The sequence below is a fragment of the Oreochromis niloticus genome, linkage group LG17, assembly GCF_001858045.2.
Source record: "Oreochromis niloticus isolate F11D_XX linkage group LG17, O_niloticus_UMD_NMBU, whole genome shotgun sequence".
Lineage (NCBI taxonomy): Eukaryota > Metazoa > Chordata > Actinopteri > Cichliformes > Cichlidae > Oreochromis > Oreochromis niloticus.
In genome coordinates, this window is record NC_031981.2 from 1,079,940 (window position 1) to 1,093,523 (window position 13,584).

General features: G+C 45.2%; 1 protein-coding gene across 2 annotated transcripts in view; it reads left to right on the top strand.

Moving 5' to 3' along the window:
* braf (B-Raf proto-oncogene, serine/threonine kinase) overlaps nt 1–13,199 on the top strand; it is a 33,472-nt gene extending 20,273 nt beyond the window's left edge. For both annotated transcript variants that reach the window (XM_019346812.2, XM_019346814.2), the window contains 10 exons: nt 148–284; nt 363–480; nt 1,246–1,330; nt 1,458–1,634; nt 1,720–1,766; nt 2,271–2,389; nt 2,707–2,838; nt 3,938–4,072; nt 5,623–5,776; nt 9,537–13,199. In XM_019346812.2, coding sequence (XP_019202357.1) covers nt 148–284; nt 363–480; nt 1,246–1,330; nt 1,458–1,634; nt 1,720–1,766; nt 2,271–2,389; nt 2,707–2,838; nt 3,938–4,072; nt 5,623–5,776; nt 9,537–9,559 — 1,127 coding nt within the window. In that variant the 3' untranslated portion in view covers nt 9,560–13,199. The remainder of the gene's footprint in view (nt 1–147; nt 285–362; nt 481–1,245; nt 1,331–1,457; nt 1,635–1,719; nt 1,767–2,270; nt 2,390–2,706; nt 2,839–3,937; nt 4,073–5,622; nt 5,777–9,536) is intronic.
* Nucleotides 13,200–13,584: the final 385 nt, after the last annotated feature.

Consider the following 13,584-nt stretch of genomic DNA (forward strand, 5'->3'; position numbering starts at 1 on the left):
CACACATACACACACACACACGCTCACAAACATTGATGCTGAAGCCTCAGTCTCTCTCTTTTTTTTCCCCTTCCTGCCTTCTCTGTTTTTGACAAGTCCCTCACTTCCAGATCTTTACCTTTCACTACTCTTTATCTTCTTCTCTAGGCTCGACCACAGGTCTGTCGGCCACGCCTCCCGCCTCTCTGCCTGGCTCTCTGACCAACGTCAAGGTCCCACAGAAGTCGCCGTGCCCACAGAGGGAGCGCAAATCGTCGTCCTCATCTGAGGACCGCAATAAGATGGTGAGTGGCGTCTGCAGATGCTAGCGTTGTGCTGCATCTCATTGTGTGCTCGTGCTGATCGAGTGTCCTGTACGACAGAAAACCCTGGGGAGGCGGGACTCCAGTGATGACTGGGAAATCCCGGAAGGTCAGATTACTCTGGGTCAGAGGATAGGCTCTGGATCTTTTGGAACTGTCTTCAAGGGAAAGTGGCACGGTAAGACTGCGCCGTGCCGACACACCCCACGCTCGGTAAAGACACTACTTTGATGAGCAGAGTGTACACGCTGCTTCCTTTGTGACATCATGTGACGGGCTTCCTGCATCAGTTAGTCCAGCAGGACCAGCAAGCAGGTTAAGGTCAGGGACAAGTTTGAGTCAGCGCTCTTTCTGGGATAGAAAAGTGTCCATCAGCTCGGGGTGAACAAACTCTGCTGGATAAACCTGCTCGCCACAGATAAAAGTGAAATGAGTTTTAATTGAAAATGATTTGGAATAAATAAAGCAGATTAGAGCTGCTGGGCTCGTGTAGCTGTAGTGTAAAACAGGCTGGGCGGCGTTGGGACCAAACCCATCGTACAGTAATGTCTGGTCTGCTTATGCTGTTGGCCATGAAAGCGGTCTGATGTCTTTATGAGGTGCAAAAAGACCAAGAATTAGCAATTTTAGCGCCTTGCTAGGTCGTTGTGTGTTGCCAGGCAACATGACCTTTTAATGTGTTGTGTATAATTTAGCTTTTGTAGATATAAATGCTAATATTAGATGTTATTGACAGATGCCACGTATTATAGTAAGATCACCAAAGTCAACAAACGTGTCGGGGGGGGGACTTTCAGCTAGTTTTTAAACTGAAATTCTCAGGCTCAACATAATTGGGTGGGAACTTCACCCAATCCTGTTTCGTGCGTTAGCTTTTCCTTGTTAAATCTCAGCAGTTAGTAAATTAGCATCATCTTTAATCGTTCTGTCCCCGGGCTCTCAGGTGATGTGGCAGTGAAGATGCTGAATGTCACCGCTCCCACGCCACAGCAGCTTCAGGCATTCAAGAATGAAGTGGGAGTCCTCAGGTAACCCCCGCCTTCTCCTTTGTGCACGAGCGCGCTGCTGCACACTGCAGAACGTCGCCTTACTGATGCGTCCTCTGTCATCGGCGTAAATCTTCTGTAATTTGAACACGTTGTGTGTTTGCACCAGGAAAACGCGTCACGTGAACATCTTGCTCTTCATGGGCTACACCACCAAGCCCCAGCTGGCCATCGTGACCCAGTGGTGTGAAGGCTCCAGTCTGTACCACCACCTGCACATCATCGAGACCAAGTTCGAGATGATCAAACTGATCGACATAGCCCGACAGACGGCTCAGGGCATGGAGTGAGTAACCTTTCAAACATCGAGTGCTGTCAAACTCCACAGTGAGTGCCGTCGCTCTAAATGACGCTTTGCTCTTCACCCTCAGTTACCTGCATGCCAAGTCCATCATACACCGAGATCTGAAGAGCAACAGTATCCTTTTGAATCAAAGGCATCGGTTGATAAACTAAACTTGGTGCTACAGGAGCGTAAGCAGGACCAAGAAATGCTTCATTTCAGGGGAAAATAAGAAGAGCACACCTCACAGCAGGTATGGACGTCTCCAACAGGCCTTCCCACGACCCTCGGCCCAGACGGAGGGAGCGCACCAATATATCAAATATGATATTATTACCATTTATCCACCAAAGTGATGGGATCATAATGCAGTTATTCTCCAATACTGCATAATACTACAATACTGCAAGACACACGATACAGAATATCTGTAACTGAAGAAGAAACGATACTTACTGATTCACTGCATTGTAGCATCCAGCATGTGTGTGTCGTCGTTTTTAAGTATTGATGGGTTATTGTCATGTCAGTGTTTTGGTTTTTTAGTCATTTCATGAAGGATCAAAATGGAAAATCCATACTTGGAATATGAAGGAGCTCAGAAGTAGACGAGAGTGTTTCTTTGACCTGTTGTCCCAGATATTTTCCTCCATGAGGACCTAACAGTGAAGATCGGGGACTTTGGTCTGGCTACAGTGAAGTCCCGCTGGAGTGGCTCCCACCAGTTTGAACAGCTTTCAGGCTCTATTCTTTGGATGGTCGGTGTTCGTGTCTTACGAGACACTTTTTGTTTTCCTGTCATTCTTTCCATCTGATGTATGCTCTCCAAATGTGCTCATGCTTTATACCAGGCGTGCTGAGGCTACAGTAAGAGTGAGAATGCAGACGTGATCAGAAATGCAGATCAGCCCATTTTCACCCTGTTTGGGGAACAGAGTGCTGCAGAGAATATGCAAAAGAAGCGCCCCCCTTTCATTACCATAATATATATTTGAGTCTTTTGTAGACGTTTCCTTTCAGTTTGACTGATCAAGCAGTGAATTGTTGACAGTCAGTGTAACTTGTGCTTCGTCAGGCTCCGGAGGTAATCCGGCTGCAAGACAAGAACCCCTACAGCTTCCAGTCGGACGTGTACGCCTTTGGCATCGTACTCTACGAGCTGATGTCAGGAGCGCTGCCCTACTCCAACATCAACAACAGAGACCAGGTGAGTGGATGTGATCATCGACCCACTGCTGCACTCGCTCTAACAGATACGGTGCTGTTAAGTCCAGGCTCCGCCCCAATTTTACCTCTGCGCACCAGCAGAGTGAATTTAAAATAAAACGGTGATATGTGATTGAAGTGCAGACTTTCAGTTTAGGAGCCACGGTGTAGGATGGAGCGTTATTCCAGGTCAGCAGTCAGACTGAACCATGTTTTTGCTGCTTTAACAGGTGCATTTCCCCCAGTGTGGCATTAACATGTTAAATGGTTCTTCTGTCGGGTTTTCTACTCTGAGCACGTTACACACCATGCCTCATTCATCCATTCATACAAGTACTTTTCTCTCTATGCATGTGCTTTCTGCTTGGGGTTGGTATCTTGCCCGAGGATATTTGGCGTGCAGAGGGAGGGATTGAACCCCAAATGTTTAATGTTTTGGGAATTTCAGCCAGTTTTATTCAAAGTTTCCATTTTCAGAGGCTGGACTGAACATCATTTTAATAATATTTGGAATATAAATGGTGTTTGCTGTTGAATGAGTGAGATGCTCTGCCAGGCCTTTAGCTGGGTTTGTCTTTGGTTCATTATCCATCCACTGTGAGGCGCTGTTTGATTGGTCTCACATTCGGCTGAAGCTGAGCAGAGTCCTGTGCACTTCACACTTCATCCTGCGACTTCTGTCAGCAGCCATGTGCATGCCCGTACTGTCACATGGTCTCAGCAGGTGATGTGTTACGCGTTGAATCATGAGCTGTTGCTTTCTTTCTCCATATTTGTTTCCCATCTTTCTGCTACACGACAGTTTTAGTTTATCTGTCCAAAGACTAATTCCAGTGTTTTCGGGCACCAGGAGGTTTTTCTTTTCCAGGCAGAGTTCTGTGATCCTCTTCAGCTGTTTAGAGGTTGTAGAGCTGGCCGACACATTTTCTCTTTGGTCCTTGTATTGAAAGTTTGAGACCAAATTTGAGCAGCTACCAAATGCCAAAAACTTCCACACTTGGAATGAGCTGCAGATCTTTGATTTGTCATTAACGATGACGGAGCAGACCTCAGCTGGCCGTGACGACGAAGTTTGACGACTCGTTCTTTGTGTTCTGTAGATCATATTCATGGTGGGACGAGGCTACCTGTCCCCTGACCTCAGCAAGGTTCGCAGCAATTGTCCAAAGGCCATGAAGAGGCTGATGGCTGACTGCCTGAAGAAGAAGAGAGAGGAGCGGCCTCTCTTCCCTCAGGTGAGAGCCCATGCTGATGCTTTTATACATCGAGAGAAAATATTATTTATAGTAAGCTTCTTTTTTTCCCCAAACCCTTTCAAAAATCACTGGGACACGGAGACAAGGGACCAGTTTTGAACTTAATGAACGGCACACGTGTGAAAAAAGTCAGGACTGGGTCGTGTTTCCCACTCCGGGCATCCTCCCATAATGTCTGGGAGCAGCTGCTGGACTGTTGGGACAGGAATGAGGACTCGTTTCCTTTCCTGATGCTCTGTGTGTGGACTGCATGCTGCTGGAGTAGATGCAGTTCAGCATCGTCCTGCTCAAATATTTCAGCACTGATGGAGCAAATACATAACACAATGATCAGACTTAGTACATAGAGCTCGACAAAGGGATTGTTAAACCTCCTTAACAGATTCATAAAAAAGGTCCAAACATTTCAGGAGTTGTGTTATTACTTGTGCAGACGGCACAGACTTTCCCAGTTTGCAGTGATGAAAATCACCCGTAACAGTCCAGTGCAGAGCCATGGCTCTGTGGGCGTGTCACATACCAGCACAGAGCTCTGAATCCCCAACATTTCCACACATGGGGAGCACTGACATGTTCAGCACACTGTGGTGTTCGGTATCATACAATCACACAACCAAGAAACGAAGAAAGACGGGGAGCGGCACAACCAAGCAGGCGGCGTGGCACGGGCTGCTTTCTGTGTGAAGGAGCTTTGGGTGAAGCACACACAAGGATAATGAATAAAGGGTTTCAGGGGTACACATTAGCCTAGTTTGACCCCACATGATGTGTGTGCATTCATATTCATACAGTAATTCTAGTCTCACTGACAAACGTCACATTTTAAGTTTTATTCAGGGCTCTGCTCTAAACATATCTAGAGCATTTTAGAAGAACCCGTCACAGACACGGGACGCACTCTGCAGAGAAAGGCCGGGGTTTGAACACCTACAGCACTGTGCCAGGGTTCGAGGCACCGGGGAAGTTGCCCATACTGGAGGTGTGCAATAGCAGGAGGAGCTCTATAAGGAATGGCGTGACTCCTGGTACCGAGTCCATGTAACCAGTGGGGGGAAAAAGCTCCTCTGTTAGAAAAGTGATAAAAACTAGGTCACAAATGCAACACACTGCTCTCACACTCATCACTGCAGCTCCCACCTTCTCTTTAAACTCTAATGGTCTTAATATTTGTTATTTAACTACAGTTTAGTGAAGTTTCTGTCCATGAAATCCGACTCTTGCTGTCCTGGTGTTCACCTCCAAAGCCCTTCAGCTAGTGGCAGCAAACAGACATGGATCGTTTCAGGGTAGAAGCTCTGAGTTTGGTGTGGAGTGAGCGTTCTCCCTTACTGTGGATTTGCAGCATTTTGGATTTCTTTACTTCTTTCTTTCTGACAGTTGTTGCGTTGCCACCCGATGGCCTCAGCAAGCAGCTACAACCACAGAAAGCAGCTGAGCTGACGTAGTCGCTCATTTCTTGTGTTGTGAGTGAATGGTGATCGTACGATCCTGACTAACGACCCCTGTGGCTGTGTTGTTTATTTCTTCAGATTTTGGCATCCATTGAGCTGCTGGCTCGCTCATTACCCAAAATCCACCGCAGCGCCTCGGAGCCTTCGTTAAACCGAGCTGGTTTTCAGACAGAGGACTTCAGTTTGTATGCCTGCGCCTCACCTAAAACCCCCATCCAGGCCGGCGGTTACGGTGAGTTATTTTTCTCGGGAACAACACTTCTCAGGATCTGGAGAGGTGAAAGTGGTAGTGTAGCTTTTTCATCACGTACACCATAACTGCCTCTAATGAACGTGCCTTTTCCCCAAACCATGCTTAGTGCATCACATCTCATCTTTCAGTGTGTTGGCTTGCAGAATATTTCTTGGAACTGAATTTCCACTTACCGTATTTTCCACATTATAAGGTGCACTTAAAATCCTTTAATTTTCTCAAAAATCAACAGTGCGCCTTATGTGTGAATTCTGGTTGTGCTTACTGACCTCGAATCGATTTCATGTGGTACACGCCCTCAAAAATCTGCAAAAAATGTTTTAGTCCGACTTTGCTAAGCTACGAAGCCGCACCGCTTGATGGATTGTCGGAGCATTACGGCTACCGTAGTCATGAGCCTCGCGGAGTAATCTGGGTCCTAAACTCCGTCTGCTTCCGGTCCCAAAGTCAAACAAACACTGCGGCATCACTGAGAGTTAAAAAACTGTCTAAATTCTTTCATCTGTAATAAAATGATCAGCGTTGCTGCTTTACCAGGTGTAACAATTAAGTTTAACATCCAGGCATCCATGAAAACAGGATTTATTACATTTAACGGAGTTAGAAGTTAGCAGGAAGTTAGCTCGCTAGCTTCCACCTAAACATGATATAGCATGTTCTGACTGAGAGATTCCTGAAAATATTCAAACGTACAGCTCTGCTATCACTTCCAACATAAATGAAGACAGAAAACTAAACAGCAGTGACGTTTGTAGGGTTACTGAAGTTGGGCTAGCTGCTATATAATGATGTGCTACGTGATCGCTAGCGACACAGCTATGTTAGCATAGCATAAACACAGTGAAGCTGGAGGATGAACGCTAACTTTTTTCCACTCGATAAAAGTTAACGTGAGGGTTCCCGATGGTTAGGGACAAATGCAATCGCATGGCAGGATGCTGTAAACGGACCAAACTTCAGTCAGGAGAACAACTGAGATAATCCATCCACAATACCAGGTTAGTCATTAATATACTGCAACAACATGGGAATAGAGCAGCTGCAGGAGAATTCAGCATTAATGAATCAATGATACGGAAGTGGAGGAAGCAAGAAGAATGAGTTGAGTAAAGTTTGACTTATCTGACTGTTTTGTTTAATGCGCCTTATGGTCCGCAAAATACGGTATGATGTCAGATATAAGTGTTGTCCAGTGAACTCTGTGGTTCATTGGACCGAGTGTCTCATGACAGTGACGTAAGCGAGTGCGACGTTCGTGACAACAGCTGTGTGCAGATCAACAATGGATAATATAACGAGTGCGGAGAGAGTATGAGCGTGCAGCGTTTAAAGCGTGGAAGTACTGACCTTATTTTGAGTTTGATTCCATAAAAAGTGACAAAAACATTAGTGTCCGTTGTGCGTGGGAAGAAAACTTCTTTTTACAGCGAAAGAAACCCCTAAACTTCCAAGCAAGCAGCGAGTGCGCTACGAGAAACTCGTGGATTCTTCCACTGACCGCCGCGGCACACCTGCACCAGGGTAAACCTCCGCCTACCCCACTCCTGCTTTACAGGTGAAAATAGAGCAACAGGACCGCTGAGTCTTTGATTTTATTTATTTTCTGCTGTGTTTTACTTTCATCTATTTGAAAGAGTGAGTGTAAACACAAAAACATTTTATTTTATGTGCTGGAATGTGCAGAAAATAGGTTTAAATGTTAAACAAAATTCTTCCAGTCAGAGAATGTTGCATATAATTAAGTTTTTGCTTCATGCATAAAGTTAAAAGATTAAAACTAATAAAACAAGTTTTAAAAAGAGACTTTTCCATTTGATTACATTTTGTATGATGAATTATGCAGAAAAAGTAGAATTGGGCTGAAAGATCTATCGCTTTATCACCTATTCAGGTGGTAAATTGTGTTTTTAAAAAGTAACTAAGTAACTAAGTAATTAATTACTTTTGAAAATAAGTAATTAGTAAAGTAACGGGATTACTTTTGGGGGGAAGTAATCAGTAATTAGTAACTGATTACTTTTTTCAAGTAACTTGACCAACACTGCTGATAACAGTGCAAATGTTTGCAATATAAAAAATAAATGAAAAATGTAAACATCTATGTTTAGTGAACTTCAAAATCCTGCATAATACTGGTTGTTCACTGTGTTAATTGAGCAGTGGTCTTTGGTGAGGAAAACGTTACCGCGTTTGATATCTCCTTGTGTCTCTGGGAGCTGGTGGGATATTTAGTCACGTTGTACAGGGTAGCGTGAATGGAGGTCTGTGAGGATGAAGCAGGTGTTGTCGAGAGTTTTTCTCTATGTTCCTGTTTGATCGTATGTCACTTTGTGAGCGGTCTTCAAATGATTGAATAAATTTGTAGTGTTGCTCTGTGGTGCAGCTACGACAACGTAGCAAAGTTTCCACACTATGTCTACTTGAGCCACGTCTGACTCCGCGAACCCATAATGTTTCCACACAAGTCGTTTTACCTCTTTTCAACCAACGGCATTCTTTCTTCAGCAGCCATTATCCTCTCCTCTCCAAATAACTTCTGCTTAGCTTTCCGAGCTTCCCTCGGGTCCTCTTAATTGTTGTGACGCGTGTTCGAAACGCAGAGAGGTGCGCTCGATTCGCCACACAGAGCAGCGCGAGAGTAAAGCACGAGGGAGGTGCTAATAATCGGCTCAGTCATTTTTAATGATCGTTGAAAGCCCAGATCGTAATCGAGATTAAAATTCGATTAATTGAGCAGCCCTAGTTGGCAGTATAGTGTGTGATGCTCTCTGGATATGCAATGACGAGGCTGTAATTCATTCACTGTCTGCAGTGCAATAATAAACCTGTGGTGTTTTGATGTTTCTGCACACGTTTCAGTCTTTGTTTGGTTTTATTTGTTTCTTACATTATTTGTTCATTTTTGGACCAGCTGCCTGACAGCATGATTTACAAAGATTTTTCACATGTTCCTGAGAGTTTGGACCAGATTAATGTTCATTTGACTGCTCAGGCTTCACTCTAATCCAGGTGGCCATAAAGAAAAGGTATCATTACACTGGATTCAGTGTGGATTTTGAACCACAGCTGTTTCAGGAGTAACGTTTTCCTTTGTGCATGTAGGGATTTTCATTTTCCACCATCTCCATTTTTACAGGTGTAACCTGTTTGTTTGCACAGCTTCACTTCTGTCCAGCAGCATGAGATCCAGCGCTGCACGTTACGCGCTCTGAGAAAGTTAATGAAGTGCATTAGAATTCCTTGAACGCTGTAGTTTCGATATATTGGCAGCCCAGGCTGTTAGCCACAGAGCTGCGCTCACGCTGCATAGCTGTGAAGGTTTCATGCTATCTCAGCTTTGGTTTCCATCCTGCCCAAAAGTGCTGTGAGTCCACGCAGAGTCTCAGGTTTTGTTATTTTTGTGTAATGTGTGACAGAGCGTCAGGAGTTATTTTCCCTTTGAGTGTTAAAGTTGTTGGATATTCTCAGATTTGTGCATAAAAGCAAATAAATAGAATAATAGAAGGTTTTCTTGAGGATCTCGCTCGTGGTACTTTGGTGCTTGCATCAGTGCAGTAGTCCTTATATTTCACATACTTGTATTGGTTGGCCTTTGTCACAGGGTGAGTGTTGTTCTCCAAAGATATTTCATAAAGTAAACTTCACTGGAAACGTACTAACTTCATATTTCCACCTGAAACTTGACACTGCTCTGGCTGCTCTCCACACACAGATTGTCTTTGTTTCTTTATCGTTTCAGGGGAGTTTTCAGCATTTAAGTAAATGGCGGCAGATACCAGCAGTCCATCCCTCGTCACTCCTCAACAGTCTTGTGTCCCTGCGGTGGATTCATTCATTACTGGGAAAAAAAAGAAAAAGGAAAAAAAATACGCCGTTTTCTTCCTCCGTCACCTCGAAGAAGGCAGCCTCACTAACAAGAAGCCGTCCATTGGGCAGACGGCAGCAACACACACAAACAAATCAGGAAAGACGAACAACAACAAAGCGAAGACAAAGATATCCGTACCAAACCGCTTTGAGGAAGACGTGGAAGTAATCGCCTTGCCTGATGGATCCAAGTTGACCCACAGAGGAAAACCATTTAAAGGAGAGCTTTGGATGCGAGTTGTCCGGTCGCCCGTTGTGCCGGTGAGGAGGAGCTGGGCGTTAGCCGTGCTGCTGAGCAGAGAACAGGCCTGCGGACCGAGAGGAGGCTTCATGCCGTCAGCTGCTGCAAGGCGTTGGCACTTCCTTGGGATGGGCTGGAGGAGAAGGAGCTGATTCTGAAGGACGATGACTTGAAAGAGAAATCTGTTTGTATTTTTTTCCATTTGTGTTTTCCATTTTAGCTAGCAGCTGCTGGGAATACTTTCTGTCTTGGATCTTTTTCAAAGACTGTTGCTGTTTTTTGTTTTCGGTGTTTATGGAGTTTGTCTCCGACATGGCAGCTGCTCTCTGCCAGCGAGGCTCTCTGGGTTTAATGGCAGGACAGCAAAAGATCTGCACATCAACCATGTTCTTCATTCCACTTTAAAAGCTTTCCCCCTTTCAAAGGATATTGCGGTCATGTGACAAGCAGCAGAAATGATCATTTCCAAGGTAACATCAGGTCGTGTTCACAGACAGAGCGACGGCAGCCGAAGGTTTCAGCTGGACCTGCTCGTGGGGTACGGCCTCTCCGAGCTCTCACCTTGTTCTGTGACATTTTCAGCGTTTCTTTGCTTCTCATCGTTTTCACAGATTGTTTTTCACACTAAGTGCACGTTGTGGCGTTGCTTTATCTTCTTCCTGTGGGACCACGAAGCTTTAACGTTGCACTCGGCTCACGCAGACATGTTACTGGCTGCAGCTCGTGGGCGCTGAGCTGCAGAGTTACCTGCTGTTGATCAAGAGTTCTGCAGCTTTGAAAGTTCTGGAAATGTCCTCTAATCCCACCTTTTATGTTCTCTGTACTCTGTGTTTAGATTTTTGTTATGCTCTTTGTTTGCCTTCTTCCTGTACAGGCAGGCCTGCACATATTGACTTATTTATGGGACTTTTTTATGGGTTTATTTTCAGACTTTATTTTATTTTATTTTTACAACCCTTGTTTTAGTCATGTGACTCATATTTGCACTTTGATGGATTGAAGCGAACGAGTGACTCGCCTTTTTGTTTTTGTTTCTTTGTTTCTAATTGAAGAAAAATGTGAGCGAGCAGATGGCTCAGACTTTGACTTCCAGTGAAGCTGTCCTCCGCAGGTGCAGGACTGTAAATATTCATTCGAGCACCGCGTGACGAGCCTGCAGACCTGCCGGCGTACCGCAGTGACGGGGCTGCTGGCCTCTCCTCGTGGACGGAGAGCGCGCGGCTTGTTGACGTGTCAGACCGAGCGCCGACAGGGCGGGTCTTCGCATCCATGTGTGACTTTCTATTACGAATGATGGAAACGGACATTACCTGTCACCTCCATGGCTTCCCTTCCAGTGCGTTTGTATTTTTAACGTTGACTCAGTCGCCACATCGTGAGATGATCTGCTTTAGAAAATCTAACTGAACCGTCGCTGTCACGTAGCCAACAAACGTTAGATTCAAAGTATCTGCAGACAAAGAGAACCTACCAGGCTTCAGCCCACAGCACCGTGGGCTCAGCTGGGGTCTTACTCCACATGAGTGGCACACAGAGCTGAGGGGGTCGTGGAGTCTGTGAGACAAACCGTTGCTGTATAAATGTCCACCGGCTGTCGGCTTAGTTTGTTTCCAGTTTATTACAGAGAGACCACGTTGTTGTCACCACTTCAACTTGCTGGACGCTGCCTGTAGTAAAGTCAGACCCGGACTAAACGTGACAGCAGTGACAGCAGACAAATTCAAAGACTTGATCTGATAAAAGTGAAAGCTTTTCTTGCTGTGTGTACACTGGACGTGCAGGTGGCTGTTTGCTAACACATCAGCCACGAGCAAAGCTGCAGGGACATATCAGGGTGCACCGCTGAACACAGTTAGCGTTCGTGTGCAGTCATGACTGAACGTTGTAGTTACCGTCATCAATTCAAGGATTATGGAATTCTTCTGACAGCTCTGAGCAGGCACCGTATCGTCCAGCGTCACATCTCAGAGCGAGAAGCTGGTTCGATTGAAAGGTTCGAATTAAGTGTCCGGCGCTCAAAACTTCCAGAAGCCCAGAACCAATCGTCGATCAGTAATGAGCGTTTATTTACCCGTACCCGCCTCCGTCTGCCACTTTTAGAGATGATATGTGAGGTCATGTTGGCCTTTTTATTAAATTACATATCGTCCTGTCACTGGGGAGGTTTTGCTGCTACCCACGGCTCCGTAAAGCTTTACCCACAGCTGCCGTTTTCTCCAGAGGACTCTTTAAAGTCTCCTGTGCAGCTGATTGTGTCACCAGAGCGATCTCTGCTGGTACCTACAGAGGAGGACGAGGTCCGTCTGAATGCTCCAGTTATCAGTTTGAAGCTTCGTCACGCTGCACAAACAAAGACGTGGACGGGTAAAGTCTCCTGGATGGTGTGTTGCGTTACATAAGCTAAAAAGTTACTTTGCTTCCACAGTCCTAAATTTCTTACAGAGGCACTGAAATCCCAACTGCACATCAGACTTTTCACAATTTTCCACTCGTCTTGTTCACATGATCCACAGGAGCTGCGTCTCACGGTCTTCTTCGGTCACACAGAAGTGAAACTGTCCAAAGTTTGGATGGAAGAGTTCTGAGTTCACGTTGACTAAAAGCACCAGAGATATCGGTGGAGATGCTGATGAAGACCGTGTGATGCAGCACCTGGAGTGTGAGCTATTTCTGAGCTTAGCCTCACAGCCGCCTTCCACAGGCAGTGTTAACATCCTCCTTCCTGCCGTCTGCAGAGCTGGGATCAGCTCACGTGACTGAATTCAAGGAAGGATTTTGACGTGTTTTTTTTCGAGAGTGCTCCGTTGGTTTTCCTGGGAGATGGTTATTTTCTATAGGAATACGATGTACATCTGCTCTAGCTTCATAGATCCTGCAGGAGCAAACACTGGACTCTCCGTCTCATGCAGCGCTTTCCGTTAACCGCCTTCTTCTACTTTCACGTTCCTTTCTTCTTAAACATTCCCTCCCTCACTCCTTGCCTGCACCTTAAACCCAACAATTCCTTTCAACCGAGTACTATCATGTAAAACTTTAGATTTGTTTGGTTTTTTTCACCTGTAAATATTGTACAAAGGAAATCCTGTCAGTTTGCTAGGAGGCATGGAGACAACAACTGTACAAACAAAGTACAACACGTTCCAAATAAAGTCACAAAGATTAAAAGACATTTTCATAGGCAAACAAATGTTTGAGTGTAAAAATATTTAAGGGTGTATCATACAGAGAAAGAGCTTAATGTATTTGTTGTGAATATAAAAAACTGATATATTAAAGAAATGCATGAAAACTTTACCTGGTTTTCTGTGTGTGATGTGCCGGAGTCGAGTTGTGCTGTGACATCCACAAGGTGGCAGCGTGATCATGACTGTACATCCTTTACACGAAAATCATAATAACCTTTTATCAATGCATTACTTGACCTGTGAAGTCCATAAATGCACATGAATGAAAACTTGGAGCGCTCGGCCAGCAGCTGCAGAGCCGCATCTCTGAGAAATCACTTGTTCAAAATTATTCAACTGTTTCCCTGAAGCTCCGCCTTCATTTTGGACAGTAAGCCTGGTTCTCAGAAGGCCACGAGCACGACTCTACGATGCATTCCTGTACCTGTAACTGAGCTCGACCTTAAACTCCTGCATCACTAATATGGATCCATAAAACCCTGATGAACCTTTTT